General features: G+C 40.5%; 1 protein-coding gene across 1 annotated transcript; it reads left to right on the forward strand.

Annotated features, from left to right (window-relative positions):
• Positions 1 to 1,544: 1,544 nt before the first annotated feature.
• Positions 1,545 to 24,337, forward strand: dgat1a (diacylglycerol O-acyltransferase 1a). The gene is made up of 18 exons (XM_046363991.1): positions 1,545 to 1,590; positions 1,676 to 1,862; positions 3,113 to 3,200; positions 10,600 to 10,640; positions 10,802 to 10,887; positions 11,153 to 11,205; positions 13,500 to 13,605; positions 13,805 to 13,933; positions 15,221 to 15,295; positions 15,452 to 15,555; positions 15,701 to 15,739; positions 16,100 to 16,141; positions 16,254 to 16,298; positions 22,473 to 22,585; positions 22,839 to 22,904; positions 23,121 to 23,208; positions 23,675 to 23,737; positions 23,878 to 24,337. Exons 1-18 carry the CDS (start codon positions 1,545 to 1,547, stop codon positions 24,022 to 24,024), a joined length of 1,518 nt encoding a protein of 505 aa, XP_046219947.1. The 3' UTR covers positions 24,025 to 24,337.
• Positions 24,338 to 24,579: the final 242 nt, after the last annotated feature.

The raw sequence follows: 24,579 nt of genomic DNA on the forward strand, positions 1-24,579 counted from the left end.
AAATGTGTTCTTAACTAACTTGCCTATAAAGGTTCAATTTAAAAAACGGTTGTTATCTCTCCAAAAAACTGATTGACAGGGGCTGTTTTTGAAGGGGTATTACTACAAACTAACAGGGTGGAAAGTGAAATCAGGGAAACACAGAAAATCTTAAATACAGTAACAATAAATACAATAATCATGAAAAGAAAAGTATTTATGACAGATATTTTAAGTAGGACTATAAAATAATGAAGAAATATTTGGAATATTTGATTATTTAATGGCATATATCTCATAGTGGATGAATAGCACCCGGCGAGGTGGTAAAAATACATCAAATTCCCTTTGAGATCCATATCTTCGTGTTTTTATGGTAAAGGACATCTAACTTTATATTTTAAGACCTTTGGAATCCACATTTGACAATAAATAAGGTGTTATTTCTTGGGGACAGAAAAGGCACCACATAACAGGAATGACCCATCTTTATTTTGCAGTCATGCTTTGCTTCAACTGCATTGGCAACTTTACTGACTGACACTATCAACTTTTACCTGTTTTGATGAAGAATATGTTATGATGATTCTAAAATGTAAATTTGTATATTGCCATTGAAGAATGGCAGGCTATTCTTATGGGGATTATTAATATAGGTAAATCCCATCCAAGCTCTGCTCTGGGTCAATCGATAGTCACGTTGCTTTGCTGTTCCACGTAGCATGTATGGCAGCTGACCAGCCGATATGCATTCACAGAGGATTCAAACAGAGATCTGCTAAATACTAGTGAAACTATTCGTCTATTCAACTGTCAACAATCTGTAAAACGATTCCCAACGTGCAATGTATGAGTACTTTATCTGCTATTTGTTAATAATTGAATACTGATTTAGTTAATTTACCTATATGTCTCTGAGTATTTCCATACCCATTTTCCCGGCTTCCTGTACTTTGCTGGTGATTCTTTCCCTTTTTCATAGCCTGTTAAAATTAATAACACATCAACAATACATATGTTGTGATACCGTCACTTGCTGAAGTAAATACAGGTTTATAATCGTTTGTCTAACAACAGAAAATAACAATTACAACGAATTCTCAGTTCGAGTTGTGATCTACCATACAGCTGTTAATGTATCATCTGCTATTGTCCCAGGAAATCCACTTAACTTCTTTTGAGGAGGGATTTATAATTTCATGCTATCTGATTGGTGCAAAGGGATAGCAATTAAAAAAAATATATGCATTCACTTTCAATTGGAAATCCATGAAGGTGGGCTCAGTGCACTAGTGCTTGTAACGTTTCACTACTCTTGTCTTCTGACATGCAAATGAGTTGCCATGTGTGCACTTTGAGGAAAACCAGACTTTGATTAACAATATTCCCCATTTATACGCCATTTTTTAAATAACAAAATAAATGACTAACTCCAAAAGCGTTAAACTGTGCCCCCCCCCCCCCCACCACCACCACCAGCACCTCCCACAAACTATTGCTCCTCCCTCCTCAATCAAAATAATGTTGAGGTTTATAACTGGGACTGCAACCTTCTCCACCACAGCATGTCGGGCTGGACTTTACAGCAGAGGCTCGAGGGAAAAACGTCTAGTTCAATTCTAGCAAGGTACGGTTGAATGCTTCACATTTAAAAAATGGGTGACAGAAACGATAGAGTCCCCATGATGACACGCAGAACAAGGAGAACCACCATCTGCACTACGCCAGCAGGTGCCAATTCTAAACAAGCCAACGGCAGCGCAGGGGGAAAAAACTTCAAGCCAACCGAGCCACAGCAACCGGAGAGTGAAGGAGGAAAAACGGGTGCAGGAGCCGGTCACTACACCACGCAAGGAGAGGAGCAAAACCAGCGAAAGATTTAGGTAAGACATAACGCAAGGCTTTTTGTGCGCTCAGCTCACAGATGTCTTTAATTTACAGCTGTCACTCTTTTGTTAGAATTATATTTTTGTCATTTAGTAGACGCTCTTATCCAGAGAAATGTACAGGAGCAATTGGGGTTTAGTGCTTTGTTCAAGGGCACATCGACAGATTTTAAGTAGTCGGCTCAGGAATTCGAACCAGCAACTTTTCGGTTACTGACCCAATGCTCTTAACCGCAAAGTTACATGCAGCCCTGAAATGTTTTCGAAACTTTAGGTGCAGGTTACTCATAATACAAGCTGCAGGTAGGTAGGTACAAGCTACAGGTTCCTCATAATATAGGTCGAAAGGACTAATCTTTCATAGGTTCACTTCCATCATGTATGATTCCTTTGCTTGCATGCAAGAAATCTAGGCCAAATGTCCATAGGTTACCTGCTGCAGTAAATTTTAAATGTGCTAGACTAGTGCAACTGTGGCTGTACACTTCAGTGATCCTCAATTATGGGCTTGTTTTGTGTAGGCCTATCACTTCCACTGCGAGGTGTCTTCTGGTTTCGCAATACCAAACAAACTCCCTTTACTCCAGTTTTCACAACCAGTGTCCTTGGCCTTCTGGGAATTGGCAAAGTCCTAACAAAGTTTACTATCCCAAAGCTCGAAGTGCAATATCCAGTGTTTTGGGAAATTAAATCTCAGATATAAGCCTACTGCCAGGAAATATCTGTGACAAATGATGCAATGAATTATGAACATTATAATTTCCCCCCTAAAGCAATGTCAATTCTATAATCAACAATATGTCCGCCGTAGACCTGTTTTTTTAAAGCCTCTTTAAAAAAAATATATATATACATATTTTGAGACCATTCGTGATGTCTTCTGCTTTACCCCCCCACACACACACAAACTAACACTGAACTTTTTTTACATTTCGATGTAACCTTTATTTAACCTGGCAAGTCAGTGAAGAACAAATTCTTATTTACAATGACGGTCTACCCCTCCACTTGTGTGCTGCCCTATGGGACTCTCAATCACGGCCGGATGTGATGCAGCCTGGATTTTAACCAGGGACTGTAGTGACCCCTGTGCCACTCGGGTGCCCGTATATTAGGTTGGAGTAGAGGGTCGTCGCTGTGCACCGGCCAATGAGCCGTTTATTTATTTGTATTTATTTATTTTAAATTTAAAACTAAAGTTAATTAGTTGTATCTAATACTGTATATCCTTATTACTGTCTCTTCAGCTGCCATGTCCTCCAGGAGTCCCTGCTCAGCTCAGCCAGTGGCTACAGTAACTATAGAGGCATCCTCAACTGGTGTGTGGTCATGCTGGTAGGTGCTAGCCTGACTTATTTTTTTTGTAAGATTTGATCATTAATAATTATACTAAGCTATGTCGGTTTGTTTTAAGAAATTCCTACCAAGGATAATAAATTTAAAAAAAGTAAGTATGAAGTATCAAAAAAAATATCCTAATTAATTCATAATTTTTGGGCTTACTGCTATAGCGGGCTTGAAGTTGCGTCACAAATCACCTAGCTATCGCACCAGGCACCATGTTGGAAGACAAGTCAGTCTGTTGGATGGCTGGCTATTTTTTGCTACCACAGGAAACTTCAGGAAGATTGCCTATATAGTTTTTCTAAGGACCCAGAAAATGGAGGCAGTGGAAGAACCTATTAAAGTAAGTAAATCTTTTTTGAAAATGATGTGTTGCTAGCTAGCTAGAGCTTGCTACATAAACTCTGTGTGCAGGCGAACTCAAATGAGCTGCTAACGTAAAGTTCGCTAGTTATTAACAATAGCTGGCTATACAGCATGTAAAGTTAGCTAAGTGAATTAAATATCACCAGTGTTAGTTGTGTAAATTCGAATCTGGTATAAGGATAAATATAACAATGAGTCAACGATTGTATACTATGTATTTTTTTATTAGCTAAGTAATAAATGGCAAATGCAACTTTCGTATATATGGGCTCACTGTAATACCACGCAGAACAGAGAACTGACAGGATGTACGTAAACAGTTGTTCTTATACTGTGATAGACGGGTTGGAACTATGTCTATCACAGTAGAGGCTGAGCGTGGTTTAAACTTGCTCAGCCTATTGCAGGTGCTCAGGCGGTTTCCCGCCTCTTGGCGCTTCCTGGAGTCCTCCCTCCGTCAATGTATAGATTCCTACTGTTCTGGTATCGCAGCCTAGTTATAACAGTTGCTCAGTTCCTGCTATTGTGCTGTTCAGTATTTTTCCATCTCAGTTAAACCTCGTGATGACCACCCCTCCTATGCCTGCTTAACCACACAGTTGTAAGATACATCAAGTCACACCATGTGCTCAATATTGTTATATACAAACACAAGGACAAAGCATCTGCTGGGCTGTTATCTACAGTTTTGCAACATGCAAGTCACACCATGTTACTCAGTTCTTGTCACACACAAACAGGCAAGTAGATGTAGCAAGCAGTTGTTTACTCTCATGATTATGCTCAAGTGCACAAATGCAGATACTTTGTAGCAGTTTGGGTCAAGAGTGCCGCCCCCCCCCCCCTTTGAAGAGGGAGATGACAGCCATGGAAGAGGGTAAAGGGATTAGTTAGCAGTTCCAGCTGTCAGAGAAGGGATAGTAGACTACTCTGGATAGAGAAGGTGACATTGTGAAAATATTCTCCAGTTCCAGCTGTCAGAGAAGGGATAGTAGACTACTCTGAATAGAGAAGGTGACATTGTGAAAATATTCTCCAGTTCCAGTCTCTAGCGGGAAACTGAGGACTGAGATATAGTAACATAATACTCAGTGCTGTTTAATTTGAGAATAATGCAGTCTTGTTTCTTTTGATGTTTTCTGTCCTCAGATACAGAGCTGTCAAACCCTGTCTGCAGATGAAGAGGTCCCAAGAGAATAAGGGTACATCCTTGTATACTATATGTGTACCTATGTTAGCACATTTTGTGAACAGAAATACAGTTTAAAAGTTACACAATGTATAAACATTACAACTGGAGCTGGCCAACCCTGCTGTGTGTGCTGGCTTCTGTTCCAGCTCAGCACTAACACTGATTCAATGTAATCAAACCTAATTACTTAATAATCGAGTGTGCTATTGCTGGGCTGGAACAGAAGTCTGCTTCCCTGTGATTCAGTGGAGAGGTTGGCCACCTCTGTTATTGACTTTTTGTTCACCTGAAATGATGCTTTAGGAATAATAGTCTACTTGTGAATAAAGTGTTTAACCTTTACATATGAGTTAGCTTACTTGTACACTTTGAAATGGTTTCAATATTTTTTTTTTAAGTTACGTGTTTTAATTGTTAACTTAGACACTAGTTCATCTTGAATCATCGTTATGTTGATTAATCACCATCCTGCAATAAACAGTGGAAGGGAAATATCATTTGTCTGTTTCTTTGATGTATTCTCAAATGAAAATGATCTTTCTGTTCAGTCATAAGCTCTCCAATTAGTTTTATTTGATTGTTACAATTTTCAGGATATCAGACATGTGAACCCATTTTGCAGCTGATAATGGCATGGAATGCAGCCGTAGGCCTACAGCAGTGATTCCCAACTCCAGTCCTTGAATACCCCCAACACAAATTTTTGTTGAATCAGGTGTGTTTGTCCGGGGCTACAATAAACTGTACTGTTGGGGTACTCGAGGAGCAGTGTTGGGAACCATGATGGCATTGGCCTTATGGGCATTTGCAATGCACCCCTTGACATGGTGCATATGAATCAGAAAATAGCTTCGCTTACACAATGTTCAGCTATATGTTCTCAATTTTTTTTAAACAATTCCAGTGAACAAAGTATATGAGGCTAATCATTATACTGGATGTTGTACATGTCTTGTGCTGACATGAAATTGTTTATTGCAAATCCAACCCTTGTAATCTAGGTGGTGAAATGTATAGAAGCAAGCGCTTTAATCACACACACAACTACTACCAAATTCAATGCAAGATACCTTCCTCCCAGAAGGTCTGAGTGGCACTTGGAGGTGCTACTATGATAATGGTTTGCCTAAGACTACCACAATTACATTGTCTATGCAAAATGAGTTTTACATTTTAAAAGGATAGTAGGGCTATGAGAAATACTTTTTATTCAATGGGTCGGTGCAAAGCAGATGAAACATACTATTTCACCCGTAAAACAATATAGCCTATTTGTGTAAAATACTATTTTAAACATACTGTACTTTAACATTCCAAATTATATTTGATATATTCATAGGGTTTAATAGGACACTTTTGTCATGATGTGAAGGTGCTATACTCAAATGGCACAACAGAATAATTCAGTCAAAAGCACAGCATATGACAACCAGCTGAGGGATGTCTCCTTTTCATATCTGAAAAAGAAGTAGAACCTGATGCTCCTGCAGCACTGCTCATCTTCAGTGGGAGTCCAGTTGACATGGGTGTATTGATGGAGGTCTGTTGGTGAACCTACAGATGTACATAAACAAATGAAAAGCACTCCTGATGTTAGAATATCACTTCTTCGGGTTACCTTTACGGCACTTAAGTGTTTGGTGTTTTAATTCATTCAGGTTATAGTTTCATATAAATACTACATCTATTGCTGGGCTGGGACAACCAATAGTCAACACAGCAGGTTGTCCTATCCCATTGAGGCCTTTGTCATATGCTGTAATGTCCATACATTTCCCCTCATTAATGAAGTTCTCAACAAATTATCATTGGGTTATTGCATGATAACTGTTTTTTTTGTTTTTTGGACAATGTTCTCTAAGATTTATGGACGTTGTGTCATACAATGTGTCTCTCTTCATGGTCATGACAAGAAGGGATCCAGCTTTTGTCAAATGAACTTAATATTTGACATTTCGTAGCAGATTAGGAGTATTTACGCAGCGGGTTAGGAAAAGGATTAGGGTTGACTAAAATGCAAAAACATAAGCGATATCCCTTTTCGGCATAGATTACGAGGATATTTTATTGATCTGTTAGTGTCTGTAGATGCTGAAGTGTGTCATGAATAGATTGAGATGCATCCAATGTAATAAAACCGATACTGTATCTCTGGTTTAAACTGACAGATTTTTTTTATGGGATGTGTTGATTATGCAAATTATAGAGAATACAGTGATGCTGCTGGCAACTTATCAGCCATATTGGAGCCATTGATATAAATCTGCATGAACCCACATTGTCCTTTTAGACTCTCGAAATTAGACTGCAATTTGTAGAATATTGAATACCGGTACTCTTCTGTCAATTACTTCTCTCCTGTTTGGGGAAATCTGTGAAGACTCAACTCTGATCAGCTTTGTGGATGGATGGATAGTTGGTTCTGTCTCTCAGTAGGCCTACAGTCCTTGCTTTCCTGCCAATTGCTAGTTTTATTGATAGGCAGATATCAGTTTCTCTTGGGCTGTTGTCTACACAGTGAGAATCATGAGTAACCAAACAGTGTTTGAATGTCTTTTCAGAGCTGTCTCTCAATAGAAATGGTAAACATTGTTGACTTATCTTATCCACACTATGCCTGTGCATGGCAAACAAAACAGTAATCAGATTGATAAGAGAACTTTTATCCCTGGCCCTCTTATATTTTCTTATGAGAGAGGAGTTTTTTTAAATGAACTATGAAGAGACTTGGACTTTGAATGAGAGCTGAAGCATCTTGGTCATGTGTCACACAGCTTGCCCCATTCAACTGTGGAGGCTAGCCAAGTCATTCAATCACTCTTTCTCCTTTGTGCTCTTTCACACTCTTTCTTGATCGCTCTCTTGATGTTTTCATAAAAACATCAAACTTCACTTTCTATTATAGCAGTCAAAGAAATGGTCACCACTCCTCTCTTGGCACTCTGGCAGTTAGGCTCTGTGGTGGGCATTTTAACACGAACCTGTCGTCTTTCTTTTTACTGAGAGGAGCCTGATAAGAATCTCTTCATTGTGTCACCCACCTTACAAGCATTGCCTGTTTTTACTAGTACACCTTATCTGGTTCATGTAGCCTACTGGAGGCTGTAGCCTACTGTGTGTTGATAAGCACAACCAGGAATGCACAAATGTCCAGACAAACTGGAGGTCCATATTACCTAGGTTTAGCCAAATGTAGTCTCTGAAGTTTGATCAATTTAAGTTTGCACTGTTCAGATAGGCAAGGTTCAAGTCATTGACATGTTCTGCCAGGTATGCTAGGCTGCTGGCATTGTGTATTGGAGTGGGCAGTAGCCAGAGCATTCAGGACTCCTGTCAAGTGTTTGATTTGTCAGTTGATGTGTTGCAGTTAATTCTGTCCCCCAGGGTAAGGTCAAATGAGGACTCAGAATTTCTTCTTCCTCTGATGATAGACATTTCCTGTTCTACTTAAAGTGTTAATGGAAGTTCAATGGTATTTTATTTTTCTGGCAGAACATCCAATAATGCGCATTTCTAACATAATTTATTAAATTAATATGGACAGAATCTCATATATTATAACTAAAAATAAACACCCAATTCTTTCTGTTTTGAAGAGAGATTGCAGGAAAAATCTTGCCGTTGCCTTCAAAGCATCTGAGCGAGAAGTTTAATTTCCAAAGCCGGTATTAATCCAGTCTTTGAAACATGATCGCTATGACATTCAAACTGACCCCCCCCCCCCATCATATTCCCTGGGAATCATCCCTACATTCTTTGTACCCGCTAATGAATGGGTCTGAAACTCAAGTGGAAAGTTGCTGGCTAGAGGATGTGAGCTAGAAAAGAGATGTAACTGTTACACGGTGGACCCTCTGTAGCTATCTTTTACATTGCTGGCTCACCAAGGATATTCTTTGGTCAATGTGATGCCCAGCCAGTTCGAAGGGGTTGGTTCCTCAGCACGTGCTGCTTCATGTAGGCCTGATCAGAGCTGCCCATTTCAATAAATGGCTCTGGTCCTAGGCAATATCTACAGTATGTAGACTGTTTCAATGGACCATAAATATTGCAGTTTATGTATCTTACAGGTCATGTGTGTTAGGCTAGGTAGCCTTTTGGCTACATGCATAATTGATGCTAAGCTATGTTGGTGTTCTTTAGGTTGATATTTTGAAGGGGCTTAAACATACAGGTAACCCACAGCTATCATTATTGTTTGGGAGAAATGGGAGTAATTTAACGGTTCAATTATTATGATTTTGTTTTTTATATGTTGCTCCTGAAATTGAACAAGCCCTTTTGAATAATGTAGTAAAGAAGTTGCTGCTGCAGAAACGAACCTAACCTTGTAATGAAGCAGTCTGTCTGGTATGCTGCTTGTAGGTTGACTCATGCTTTTCTTTTTTTAATGTGGCAACAACAGCATGTCTATTTTCGGTTTGGAACTCAAACAGGGTCTGCACGACTCCACTATCCAGGGCCAAGGTTTCGGGATCAGGGTTTGCTCTTTCAGTGTCTCTGTGTGTGACTGTCAGCTTTAGGTGAACGTGACACCACCAGTGAGTGACCGCTGTGATATAGTCTATGGATAGCCTGCTAACATTTTAGCCTCAGTGAAACAATGTGAGCTATTGCACGATCAGTATGGTCACAAGGCTAGTATATGGACCTGTTTTTGTAAACCGCTCAGGGATAGGCCTAGAGAAATGTAACCACTCTCAAATTCATAGACTAGACAATAGATCCAAGGACTGACCATCCATGAAATCAAATGTATAGTTTTAACCATGTTTTGAGGCTATACGGTGTTGGTTTACAATTACATTCTTTACAAACAATAGGGTAAAACAAATGTATATTTTTGGTTCTTTGGTTTTAATTTTTGGTTATTTTTGGACCGCTGAACTAAGTTCAAGACTCATAAGTTATATTCAAGAATCAATAGGTATCAAATTAATTATACAGTGTAAGTTCCAAAAGGGGGATATACATCAGATTAAACCTTTAATGGAAGTGCTAGCTAGCCTGTGTATCCTAACCAATCTGGAGACCGATAACAGCTTCAACACTGCATGGTGAGAAACACAAGGACGATTAGCCTAGATCTTTCACCTCGCTTGATCCCACATCTCGTTTGTTTTTGCTGTAATACAGAAGCAAGCTATGAACATATACTGTGTCATGTACCGCTGCCTGTTGTGGGTTGGTCCCCAGGGTTAGGTCATCTGTTGCCAGAATGGATGATTGTTCTTATCAGCCTTTATAGCATTGAGATTAGCATTTAAACTGCTGGGCCTCTCTTTACCCTCCCCTTACTAAGCCAATGGGCAGGCATTTTCACTGCAACATTCCAAAGTGTGGAGCGCCAAGGATCAGGGGTTATTCTTAGAAAGGGATATTTTGAAATGGAGTTCATCTCTTAAATTGTAAGTTGTTTGGCAAAGTGAAGTGTGTTTTGGAAACCTTAATCTGCACTTTCCGATACTATGTGAAATCAGAATGTCTTACCTGCATGTGACTCAAGGAGGATTATAGTCCCCCCCTTAACACATTATTTTCGTGATATTGGAAGTCAAACAAATGTGTTAAATAGATTAAGAAAATTGAGGACAAGGGGGGTATGACTTTTTTTTAAATTGCAGAAATGTATTTTAAATTACAATTCGCATGCAGTCAAAATGACTGCCTCGGCACTTGTAGTGTATGGCTCACATCAACGTGGTGGAAGACTGACCTGTGACCAGTCTGTCTGTGTTGATAATAAATGATCACTGGTCAGTCTTCTCCTTCATACAATTTTGTTTGTATAAATTTGGTTTACTTCTGATTGCAAAATCTCTTTTGTTGCAGGTCTTGTGCAATGCACGCCTTTTCCTGGAGAATCTAATAAAGTAAGTATCTGCAGCTTTAAATAACTAAAACACTTAGGCTGTCAACTTCAATATGATCATTTGTTAATCACTTCTGTCACGACTGCCGATCCTTTCATTTTGACCACAGCTTCTTTTGTAAAAGTAGTATCCATCAATATCTTCTTTACCACCTCTGATAGATATGGGATACTGGTGGACCCCATCCAAGTGGTTTCACTGTTTTTAAAAGACCCATATAACTGGCCTGCATCTTGCCTTATCATTGGTATGTAGACTAAACCGCTCTCCTCTTTGGCATGCTAGCCTTACTATTGTGATTGTTGTACATCTTCCCAAATCTACTTATTTTAATGTCTTATTGTCTGGTTTTGGTTGCTTTGCAACCCAAGTCATTATACCAACTGAAATATCATCAACTGTTTTCCCACCAAGTGGGGGCTAATTTTCTAATTTTGGAATCAATATTGTAGGAATATTACACGGCTGTCTTTTGTAGAGTACCCGAATCTAATGTGTTTATTTTTCCTCAGTTTCGAACGTGTTCATAATGGCAGCTTTGTACACGGAGCGGAGGCTATCAGTGGTGAGTGTCATGCCATAATGTCTTGGACTAATATGAAGGATGTGCTGTGAAATCTCACTAATCTCTCTGTTGCATGTGAACAAGTTTTTCAGACGCCTGTTAGGTAGAGATGGTGTGGGACATCTGTTAAATAGGTTTTTCAAGCATTCCCCCCATAATAAAAACCAATGTGGCTTTTTTTTAAAAGCTGTGTGTGTGTGTGTGTGTGTGTGTGTGTGCAATAAAAGATCCCAGAAATGTTCCATATACACAAAAAGCTTATTTCTCTAATTTTGTGCAAAAATGTGTTCACATCCCTGTTTGTGAGCATATCTCCTTTGCCAAGGTAATCCATCCAATCAGAAGCTGATTTTGAACCGCATGATTACTACATAGGTGCACCTTGTGCTGGGGACAAAAAGGCCACTCTAAAATATGCAGTTTGCCACACGACACAATGCCACAGATGTCTGAAGTTGAGGAAGCATGCAATTGGCATGCTGACTGCAGGAATGTCCAACAGAGCTACAGCCACAGAATTTAATGTTAATTTCTCTACCATTATCCGCCTCCACCCGGACAGCTGATGAAACTGAGGAGTATTTCTGTCTGTAATGAAGCCCGCTTGTGGGGAATTGGCTGATTGGCTGGGCCTGGCTTCCCCAGGGGCTAGGCCTATGTCCTCCCAGGCCCACCCATGGCTGTGTCCCTGACAAGTGAAATCCATAAATTAGGGCCTAATAAATTGCTTTCTATTGACTGTTTTCCTTATATGAAATGTAACTCAGTAAAATTGTTAGTTGTTGCATTTTTATATTTTTGTTCAGTATATATACAGTGCATTCAGAAAGTATTCAGACTCCTTTTTCCACATTTTGTTATGTTACAGCCTTCTACAAATTATTACATTTTGTTTTTCTCCTTATCAATCTATACACAATAGCCCATAATGACAAAGCAAAAAAAAATATGAAATTTGTGCAAATGTATAACAAACTCACATTTACATAAGTATTCAGACCCTTTACTCAGTACTTTGTTGAAGCACCTTTGGCAGCGATTACAGCCTAGAGTCTTCTTGGATATGAAGCTACAAGCTTGACACACCTTTATTTGGGGAGTTTCTTCCATTCTCTGCAGATCCTCTCAAGCTCTGTCAGGATGGATGGGGAGCGTTGCTGCACAGCTATTTTCAGGATTCTCCAGAAATGTTAGATCGGGTTCGGGCTCTTGCTGGGCCACTCAAGGACATTCAGAGACTTGTCCCGAAGCCATGCCTGTGTTGTCTTGGCTGTGTGCTTAGGGTTGTTGTCTTGTGAAGCGAAGGTTCACATTCCAAGTCTGAGGTCCTGAGCGCTCTGAAGCAGGGTTTCATTAAGGATCTCTCTGTACTTTGTTCCGTTCATCTTTACCTCAATCCTGACGAGTCTCTCAGTCCCTGCCACTGAAAAACATCCCCACAACATGATGCTGCCGCCACCATGCTTCACCGTAGGGATGGTGCCAGGTTTCCTCCAGACTTGGTGCTTGGCATTCAGGCCAAGGAGTTCAATTTTGATTTAATCAGACCGGAGAATCTTGTTTCTCATGGTCAGAATCCTTTTTAGGTGCCTTTTGGAAAAACACCAAGCAGGCTGTCATGTGCCTTTTTTACTGAGGAGTGGCTTCCATCTGGCCACTCTACAATAAAGGCCTGAGTGGTGGAGTGCTGCAGAGATGGTTGTCCTTCTGGAAGGTTCTCCCATCTCCACAGAGGAACTCTGGAGCACTGTCAGTGACCATCAGGTTCTTGGTCACCTCCCTGACCAAGGCCCTTCTCCCCGAAAGCTCAGTTTGGCCGGGTGGTCAGCTCTAGGAAGAGTCTCTAGTTGGTTCCAAACTTCTTCCATATAAAAATAATAGAGGCCACTGTGTTCTTGGGGACCTTCAATGCTGCAGAGATGTTTTGGTACCTTTCCCAAGATCTGTGCCTCGACACAATCCTGTCTCGGAGCTCTACGGACAATTCCTTTGACCTCATGGCTTGGTTTTTTATATGACATGCACTGTCAACTGTGGGACCTTATAAAACAGGTGTGTGCCTTTCCAAATCGTGTCCAATCAATTGAATTTACCACAGGTGGACTCCAAGTTGTATAAACGTCTCAAGGATGATCACCACACTCGCACTGGTACATGTATACTGGAGGCACCAGTTTAGACCACTAGACCACCCCAGGCACACAAAGGCCCATACATTTATTATACTGTATGTAGTAATTCTGTGCCCAGAGCACTGTGTTAACAATGTTTTTTTTTTCCCTGTTGCTCTGCAGGGCACCATCTCAGAGACTACTGGAACATTCCTTTACTTGGTCAATCTGACCACCCTCCTCTTTTTCCCATCAGCCACTGTGCTCACGCTGACCTCCATTACCCCAGGTGAGATGGCCTGATCATGATCTCACACACACACACACGCGTACACTGCATGGCCATATACATAGGCCTAATGTTTATCTGTGAGTAACAGTATATTTACTCCTTGACCATATCAAACATACTAAATGCCACTCAGGATTTGTCCACTTCTAAAATAGTGTAGTATTGTAAAACTTTATATCTATTTTGTCTTGTGTAGTGGGTGGAGCCTTTGCCCTGTGTGTCTATACCATCCTCTTCATGAAGTTGTACTCGTATAAGGATGTGAACATGTGGTGCAGAGAGATTAGGCATACCAAAGCCCGCACCCTGACCCGCTCCCATTCATGTGAGTACTCCTGACCAGGTGTCCCTTCACACTTCCGTTTGTGTGTACCTGCGTGCATAATCAAATGAGGAAAGTACAAACAAAGTATACTTAACACTATGTAAAGTGTTGGTTTCATGAGCTGAAATAAAATATACATATTTAGAAAAAGCTTGTCTCTCATTCTGTGCACAAATTTGTTTACATCCCTGTTAGTGAGCATTTCTCCATTGCCAAGATAATCCATCCACCTGACCATATCAAGAAACTGATCAAACAGCATGATCATTACACAGGTCCACCTTGTGCTGGGTACAATAAAAGGCCACTCTAAAATGTGCAGTTTTGTCACACAACACAATGCCACGGATGTCTGAAGTTGAGGGAGCGTGCTGACTGCAGGAATGTCCACCAGAGCTGTTGCCAGAGAATTGAATATTCATTTCTCTACCATAAGCCGCCTCAACGTAATTTTATCATTTGGCAGTACTTCCAACTGCCAAATGAGACCAGCCACCCGGACAGCTTATGAAACTGGGTATGCACAACCAAAGAATATCTGCACAAACTGTCAGAAACCGTCACAGGAGAATTCATCTGCGTGCTCGTTGTCCTCACCAGGTTCTTTAACTGCAGCCTAATGAATTTATTTCAATTGGCAGATTTTCCTTATGAACTGTAATGAACTGCATGTTGTGAGTCTTTTTAAAAATATATATATAATTCAGTGTATCAATGGCAGCAACTAAAATAAAGTGCTACGGCTGCCATCTTTGTACACCCTCCTGAGAAAATATCAACATTGTCCATCCTGGTTGATTGTATTTGATCTTTTCTCCAGTGCTGGTGTAATAATGTCAACTGGTTAGCATCTCCAAATTAGCATGTTGACACATGCACGCACAACTATGGGTCTTCTCGCCATTTGCGCTCTCTCAGTAACACAGATGCTGCCCGAGATCTGATTTGCTGTTCAAATTACTCTGACCTCCAAAAATGCGTGCGACGTGAGGAGAAATATACAGGTATTTAATGAGCTGTATGACCCATTGCTGTATGAGTAACTTCTGTGACCTGTCTTTGGCTGGGCTGTTTACTGCGAAAAGCTTTCGGCGTTTGTTTAAATATGTATCTTTTGCCCCCTGAATAAATACGAGCACGCGCACATATGATTAAATGCACCCTCTTGCGACAACATCTCACTTTCTGAAACGTTACTGTACTGCCATCTCCATCTACTGGTTGTTCAGAAGTACTGCTGTCAGAAATAATCTGTTTTGTACATCCACACGTTTTGTGTACCCATAGGTCCATCAATCGCCCAGTCAAATGGGTCAGCTGTACACGCTCATGTGTCCTACCCTGGGAATCTCACACACAGAGGTCAGAACAGAAAGAGATATTGACCATAATGAGCATGACTAGTAGCTGTTTACAACTAAATTAAATTAAGTCCATACAGATTATACATTTCTGCACAAAATTCTTATTTCAAAAGATGTACAATTTAATTGTATTTTTACTGTCCACCCTCCATAGATATATATTACTTTGTGTTTGCCCCAACTCTCTGCTATGAGCTGAACTTCCCCCGGTCACCACGGATACGCAAGAGCTTCCTGCTCAGGAGACTCTTTGAGATGGTGAGGTCAAAGATCACGTAATGAAAACAGAGACCTGGGAATGTGCCATTTGCATGCACCCTAAATAATATACACTACCCTCATGACAACATACTGTATATGTAAATGCATTTTAAAATCTAAAGTGATCTGAAATCTTTTCCAGCTGTTCTTCATACAGTTACAGATTGGATTGGTACAACAGGTATGTTAATTATTATTACATTGGTTAGTATTTGTTTAATGAGTGAAAATAAACCAAGTACATTTTGATTAATGGGTGGCTTTATTATCAAGTAATAAGATAGTTAGTCAGCGAAATGACGTTGCAAGAGCAGTAGCAGCGATATTGTGATGCAAGACTCACACAGTAACAGCATCTGCAGATGTGCATGGGTTCTCTTCACGCTCTGACGTGGTAGCCACAGGACCAAAATAGAGAACAACCAATTCTTAGTTGTTGCAGATTTTGACCCACTATACTTTTTACTTTGTACATCTGCATCATATCGCTGAGTCTACCTTAACCATGTCTCACAAAAACCTTTAACCATGTTTCTTTCAGTGGATGGTGCCGACTATTCAGAACTCCATGAAACCATTCCAGGTAAATATTAACGTCTTCCGTATGTTAGACTTCTGTCTATTGGACTTCTCCATTTCTCTGTGCTTAAGGGTGACTTTGTTTCATTTACCCCCCCACCCCCTCCCAATGACAGGATATGGACTTTTCCAGAATGATCGAGCGCATGCTGAAACTGGCTGTGAGTGTAAATAAAGACATTACCTAAACCCATGTCTCCATACAAACCTAACACTTAATCTGTTTAATTTCTATCATGTTTCACATTTGTCATATTTTCCCATTGAAAAGATATGTTGGTTCACCATACATACGTCATGAGCCATTTTCCCAGACAAAGCCAAGTCCAGGACTGAAAATACTTTCTCAATATACACTGAGTGTACAAAACATTGAACACCTGCTCTTTCCATCATACTGACCAGGTTAAGGCTGGTCCCTTATTGAGGTCACATGTTAAATCCACTTCAACCAGTGTATTATCCTGTGTGTTAAACGATCTTGAGACATGAGCTGTGTTTGAATTATCCTACTAACCACACTATTTGTGACTTTAATTGAGTATATTGTATGGATAGAGTTAGTATGCCAGAAGTTTCTGGATGTCGTACTAAATTCTCCAAAATATGAAGTCAGCATTCCAAACACAAGACACACCCTCAACCCTCAAATGAAGTGAACACTTCTGGTGACATCATGACGTCTGACGAGTATACATACACCTGCAGGGCAAGATGCGAGGGAGGCAGGAAGGATTTTTTTTTTCTCACTCGATCATCCCGCAATGGTTGTTTTCAGCCACCCGTAGCTTGTGGGTGCTTTTATATGCACTACTGTCAATTGTGATTGCATGTCTACTTATATTAATTGTATAATTATTAATATTCGCCTACTGTATGATAGCAAATTGAATGAGCTAACTAACATTAGCCTGCCTAGCTGAAACATCTGAAGAAGTAAACTGTTTTGTTTATGCAATATCCAAAAGCTAACCAAACAAAAACATTACTTTTACGAAGTGTTTGTGCCGTCATGTGCATTAATACCACAATTTCTAACTTATTTACATTTGTTTTTACTTATACTTGTATGTTAACTTCTCCATATTGATGTTGAGGGCTGCGTTTCAGTCATAAAAGACACACCCTCGTCCACTTAACCTTGCCTTATGCCCTTGGGGGAATCCCGGCAGCCATATTTGTCATTGGTCCAAATGATTAGCCAAGCATTATTAAAAGGGAAGTTTGCAACGTAAGCCCCTCTGCCCTTGTTTGTGAGTGTACAATTATGTTCACTTCGGGGCCTGAAACACCCCATAATGAAATTTGTGATGATAAAAACGAATGTATTAAGTTAGAAATTATGCCACTAATGCACACCTTTACAAAACGTGTAATGTTTTTGTTTGATTGCTTTTGGAAATTGTAGAAATAAAACATTTTCCTTCAGAAGTAGCTAGGCAGACTAACGTTAGTTATCTAATTAATTTGTTAGCTATCATACAGTAGGCATATATTAATAGTTAATTTATTTTTATTTAACCAGGTAAGGTAGTTGAGAACAAGTTCTCATTTACAACTGCGACCTGGCCAAGATAAAGCAGAGCAGTGCGACACAAAAAAACAATACAGTTACACATGGAATAAACAAGCGTACAATCAATAACACAATAGGGGGGGGGGCATGATGGCATGAGGATAGGCCATAGTAGCGAAGTAATTACAGTTTAGCAAATTAACACTGGAGGGAAAGATGAGCAGATGATGATGTGCAAGTAGAAATACTGGTGTGCAAAAGAGCAGAAAAGTACATAAAAACAATCTGGGGATGAGGTAGGTAGCTTGGGTGGGTTATTTACAGATGGGCTATGTACAGCTGCCACGATGGGTTAGCTGCTCAGATATCTGATGTTTAAAGTTAGTGAGGGAAATATGTCTCCAACAAAACATTTAATCAAAAAAAAAAATCATTCCAGTCATTGGCAGCAGAGAACTGGAAGGAAAGGCGGCCAAATGAGGTGTTAACTTTGGGAATGACCAGTGAGATATTCCTGCTAGAGCACGCGCTATGGGTGGGTGGTATAATAGCGAGTTGAGAAGGCGGGGGTTTACCTAGCATAGATTTATAGATGACCTGGCGACGAATATGTAGCGAGGGCCAGCCGACTAGAGCTTACTGGTTGCAGTGGTGGGTGGTATAAGGGGCTTTGGTGACAAAACGGATGGCACTGTGATAGACTGCATCCAGTTTGCTGAGTAGAGTGTTGGAGGCTAATTTGTAAATGACATCGCGGAAGTCGAGGATCGGTAGGATAGTCAGTTTTACGAGGGTATGTTTGGCGGCATGGGGGAAGGAGGCTTTGTGAAATATAAGTCTGTAATGTAAGTCTGGAAGGAGAGTTTACAGTCTAGCCAGACACCTAGGTATTTGTAATTGTCTACATATTCTACGTCAGAACCGTCCAGAGTAGTGATGCTCGACAGGTGGGCGGGTGCGGGCAGCGAACGGTTGAAAAGCATGCATTTGGTTTTACTGGCGTTTAAGAGTAGTTGGGAGGCCACGGAAGGAGTGTTGTATGGCATTGAAGCTCGTTTTGAGGTCAGTTAACACAGTATCCAAAGAAGGGCCAGAAGTATGCAGAATGGTGTCGTGATCTACTGCAGCTTCGTAAATAAGTGTCCAATGAAGGGCCTGATGTATACAGAATGGTGTCGCGTAGAGGTGGATCAGGGAATCACCCACGGCAAGAGCAACATCGTTTATATACAGAGAAGTGTCGGCCCGAGAATTTAACCCCATGGTAAGTATAAATATAAGTAGACAGGCAATCATAATTGACTGTAAAGCATATAAAGCACCCACAAGCTATTGGTGGCTGGAAACACTTATCACGGGATTGGCAAATTTCCGGTCAAGGGCTGTCCATTTAAAGTTAATTCCTTCCTCCCTCATGACACTCCTCAGAAGTGTCCACTTAACTTGAGGGCTGAGGATGTCTGAAGTGTTTGGAATGCAGCCAAGGTTTTACGTTTTGGCGGATGTACAATAGTCGGAATTTAATTATGGGGGGGGTTTCAGGCCCCGAAGTGAACATCATTTTGCACAGGCAAACTCGATCAAGTGCATAAGGCAAGGGTAAGTAGACGAGGGTGTGGCTGTCTTGAGTTTGAGACGCTATCCACTATTTGCTTTTAGGGCCCATAATGCAGTCCTTCAGAAATGGGCGTGGCTTCACGTTTTCAGAGTTGATGACAATCGCGGAAAATATGCGGCTAAAGTCATTCATTCACATTCATTGCTTCACCTATGACAAATGCTAAGAAAATGCTGAGCAATGTAATGACTTTAAGAATAAGTTATGTTGGGTGACAATGTTTTAGCTACGCTATCCTTACGAACCGCAAAGCATTTCAGCAGTATTTGTATTTATTTTGGATCCCCATCGTCTCTTCCTGGGGTCCGGCAAAATTAAGGCAGCTAAATGGTATTGTTGTGCGTTTCAATGGGCATTGTTAGTTCTGGCAATCTAACGTGTAGGTTGAGTTTCTGCATAGCATTTCGTGACCTCGGCTGATGTAAAAGGGGCTTTATAAATAAATTTGACTCAGATTTCAGAGCAATCTAACTGATGAATATACCAATGCTCAACGTCCATTGGATAAAAGCGTCTGCTAAATGGCATATATGAATATGGCTGGTGTCAGTAAAGGTCTGCAAAAAAGAGCGTAGTTAAATTGTTGCCAGCAACACAGTTAGTCACAAACGCTCTGGATAACATGGAAACAGCCTAACCAGCTCTGCTAGGCCGAGTAAAATGGTCAGTGAGGCGTTCTCTCATTTGTGTCTGGAAGTAGCTAGCCAACGTTAGCCAGTTAGGCTGGGTGCTTGAATCAACCCTACTCCTCGGCCAGAGCGTATGTGCTCTGAACGCTCCAGGAGCGAAACGCTCGCACCAGCTGATTGCTCTGGATTTACGAGCACACTCTGGCACTCCAGATTGAATTTACAAACACCCGAAATCGTAAATTGTTTAGCTAGACATGTTGTTATGCTAACAAGCTAGCAAGAGGTTGCATAGCAACAGCAACTTCCCGTAGACATGCGGAGCACTAGTAAGCTCAACTGAAACGATAGTTTGTTTACAGTATACTAAAATGAACTCATTAGTAAGTAGTGTGTTTATACTCAAAGTATGTAGTATACATTATGGGTATTCGAACACAGCTATGGATTGTGTATGTGTGCCATTCAGAGAGTGAATGGGCAAGAAACCATTTAAGTGCCTTTGAATGGGGTAGGGCAGTAGTACCCAGGTGCACTGGTTTGAGTGTCAAGAACTGCAACGCTGCTGGTGGAATTTTACTCTGAACAGCTTCCTATGTGCAACTCAATATTAGGAAGGTAATCCTAATGAGGTGTTTTTACACTGTACATACAGCATCAGTGTTTCTTAGTCCAAGACCAGGCTTAATTTGTGTTTTGGAAACTGGCCCTATAATTAAAGGTGTAGAGGGAGTGCATTTGGAAAGTATTCACCCTTTCACTTTTCACACATTTTGTTACAGCCTTATTCTAAATTGGATTAAATAGTCCCCCCCCTTCCCCTTCAATCTACACACAATACCCCATAATAAAGGAAAAACAAGTTCAGACATTTTTTCTAATTTATATGTAAATGAAAAAAATCACATTTACATAAATATTCAGACCCTTTCCTTACTCAGTACTTTGTTGTGCCTTTGCTAGCGATTAACAGCCTTAAGTATTATTTTGGTATGACGCTACAAGCTTGGCACACCTGTATTTGGGGAGTTTCTCCCATTCTCTGCAGGTCCTCTCAAGCTCTTGTCAGGTTGGATGGGGAGTGTTGCAACACATCCATTTTCAGGTCTCTCCAGAGATGTTGATCAGGTTCAAGTCTGGGCTCTGGCTGGACTACTCAAGGACATTCAGGGACTTGTCCCGAAGGCACTCCTGCGCTGTCTTGGATGTTTGCTTAGGGTTGTTGTCCTGTTGGAAGGTCAACCTTCGCCCACAGTCTGAGTTCCAGAGTGCTCTGGAGCAGGTTTTCATCAAGGATCTCTGTACTTTGCTCTGTTAATTTTTCCCTCGAGCCTGACTAGTCTCCCAGTCCCTGCTGTTAAAAAACATCCCCACAGCATGATGCTGTCACCACCATGCTTCACCGTACAGATGGTGCAATATTTGGACAAAGTACCCAATTGTCATACTTGAGTAAAAGTAAAGATGGCTTAATAGAAAATGACTCAAGTAAAAGTCTAAAAGTATTTGGTTTTAAATATACTTAAGTATCAAAAGTAAAAGTATATCTTATATTAAGCAAACCAGCCAGCACCATTTTCTTTTTTTTATGGCTAGCTAGGGTATCACCCTGGCTATCCATAAAAATAAAATAAAAACTCAGGCATTTACAAACAATGCATTTGTGTGTAGCGAGTCTGCCAGATCAGAGGCAGTAGAGATGAGCAGGAATGTTCTCTTGATAAGTGTGTGAATTGAAACATTTTCCTGTCCTGCTAAGCATTCAAAATGTAATGAGTACTTTTGGGTGTCAAGGAAAATATATGGAGTAAAAAGTACATTTTCTTTTGGAATATAGTGAATTAAGTTGTCAAATATAAATATGCAAAACTACTTAAGTAGTATTTTACACTAATGGGATGGTGCCAGGTTTCCTCCAGATGTAACGCTTGGCATTCTCCCCCGATTGCTCAGTTTGGCAGGGTGGCCAGCTCTAGGAAGAGTCTTGGTGGTTCCAAACTTCTTCCATTTAAGAATGATGGAGGCCACTGTGTTCTTGGACCTTCAATGCTGCAGAAATATTTTGGTACCCTTCCCCAGATCTGTGCCTCGACACAATCCTGTCTCGGAGCTCTACGGACAATTCCTTCGACTTCATGGCTTGGTTTCTGATCTGACATGCACTGTCAGCTGTGGGACCTTTTTATATAGACAGGTGTGCGTGTCCTTCCAAATCATGCCCAATCAATTGAATTTACCACCGGTGGATTCCAATCAGCTTGTAGAAACATCTCAAGGATGATCAGTGGAAACCGAATGCACCGGAGCTCAATTTCGAGTCTCCTAGGGAAAGGTCTAACTACTTATGTAAATAAGGCATTTCAGTTTTTTTTTTTTGTAATAAATTTGCTAATGTATAAACCTGTTTTAGATTTGTCATTATGGGGTATTGTGTATAGATTGCGGATAAAAAAAAACGTTTAATCCATTTTAGAATAAGGCTGTATTGTGAAAAAGTGAAGGTCTGAATACTTTTCCGATGTCCAGACTGTCTAATGGCACAAGGCTTTCCCTCTCCCCTCTACCCCAACAGGTTCCCAATCATTTAATCTGGCTCATCTTTTTCTATTGGTTTTTCCACTCTTCCATGAACTTCGTAGCTGAGCTGATGCGGTTTGGCGACAGGGAGTTTTACCAGGACTGGTGGTAAGTGGATGACAATTCTGTTAGCCTTGTGTTATTTGTGCAGTGATACCATGTGAAATGTGCCATCTGTTTGGATTACATGTAGTGCTAGATGTAATGGTAAAGTAGCTTAGTCAAAGTCTTCTAAATAAAGGATTTTTTTACTTCAAGAATGAGGCTGCCCTGCGCCTCCTTTCCCTCCATGTCATGGACAGTAGTGACTAGATAATGAACTGCAACTTTGTTTCTGACCGAGTCACTTGTTGTTTTGCAGGAACTCTGAGACGGTCACTTATTTCTGGTCTAACTGGAACATTCCTGTGCACAAGTGGTGCCTCCGGTGAGTAGGAATTTAAGAAATAAACATTGTGATTGGAACAATACCACATCCTACAGCATTAACTTTGTGTGTTGTGAGCATGTGTTGTGAGTTGTCTACAGTAAGTTCTGTGACATTATAGCAGTTGTTTTTAAGATGGCTATAAACAACGCTGTTGGTTATTGTCTACAGTTCCCAACTAATAAATAATTATTTTTTTTCTCTTGTACTCCACAGCCACTTTTACAAGCCTCTCATGGGGAGAGGTGTGAATAAGTGGGTCGCTCAGACAGCCATCTTCCTGGTCTCCGCCTTCTTTCACGAGGTTTGTGTGGGTGGCTGAGATTTGTGTTGCCATCTAACACTCTGGGCGTGTTTGACATTGCAGCCGACTGACTGATCTACATAAATAACTACTTAGAACCACTTGGGCTCCCAAGTGGTGCAGTGGTCTAAGGCACTACATCTCAGTGCAAGAGGTGTCACTACAGTCCCTGGTTCAAATCCAGGCTGTATCACATCCGGCCATGATTGGGAGTCCCATAGGGCGGCGCACAATTGGTCCAGTGTTGTCCGGATTTGGCCGGGGTAGACCGTCATTGTAAATAAGAATTTGTTCTTTTAACTGACTTACCTAGTTAATATTATTTTTAGATCAGTCAGTCACAATTTACCCATTATGGTTTTATCCTCTCCAACATGGCAAGTTTCATACTTGACTTAATCTGATGGTGTACATGTCAGTGTTTTAAAGGCTGCATCGATTTGATAATCTTCTTCTCTCATTTCAGTACTTGGTGAGCGTTCCTCTGAAAATGTTCCGACTGTGGGCATTCATGGGCATGATGTCTCAGGTCAGAAACCCATTTCTTCTAAAAACAAAATGTATTTTTATAATCAAACAGTGGGTTTGACAATATGGTCTGTTAATGATTATACTCACATTTTAAAGTGGTTTTAGATTTTTCAATGATTGCCTCAACTTTTCTTTCAGATTCCACTCGCCTGGTTCGTCGGCCGCTTCCTGAGAGGTAACTATGGTAATGCGGCAGTCTGGATTTCGCTCATCATTGGCCAGCCCATCGCCGTACTGATGTACGTCCACGACTTCTACGTATTACATTACGTGTCACAATCATGAGCAGTTGGCCGCAAGCAGAGGAGCAATATATTCTACTAAATAAGGAAAAATGTTTATTTTGAAAGGGAAATGTTTTATATGAAGCTCAACTGATTAGTAATAATGTACTACAGAAAGTTTTTGGCCTTCAGTTTCTCGAATGCACTGATACACTAGAGACACTTGGCTCTAGTCCAGTCATGTGCAATTGTTGTGAAACACTACCCTGCCAAAGCTAGAGAACATTTGTATGCCTTCTCTGTTTCTTACTTTAATAGTCTACAACTATGAAGATCAATGCAAAAAACTCTACAGTACCTGTCAAAAGTTTGGACACACCTACTCATTCAAGGGTTTTTCCTTTATTTTGACTATTTTCTACATTGTAGAATATTAGTGAAGACATCAACTAATAACACATAGAATCATGGAGTAACCAGAAAAGTGTTAAAGAAATCAAAATATTTGAGATTCTTCAAAGTAGCCACTTTTTGCCTTTGACAGCTTTGCACACTCTTGGCATTCTCTCAACCAGCTTCACCTGGAATGCTTTTCCAACAGTCTTGAAGGAGCTCC

This window comes from Oncorhynchus gorbuscha, linkage group LG09 (assembly GCF_021184085.1).
Source record: "Oncorhynchus gorbuscha isolate QuinsamMale2020 ecotype Even-year linkage group LG09, OgorEven_v1.0, whole genome shotgun sequence".
Taxonomy (NCBI): domain Eukaryota; kingdom Metazoa; phylum Chordata; class Actinopteri; order Salmoniformes; family Salmonidae; genus Oncorhynchus; species Oncorhynchus gorbuscha.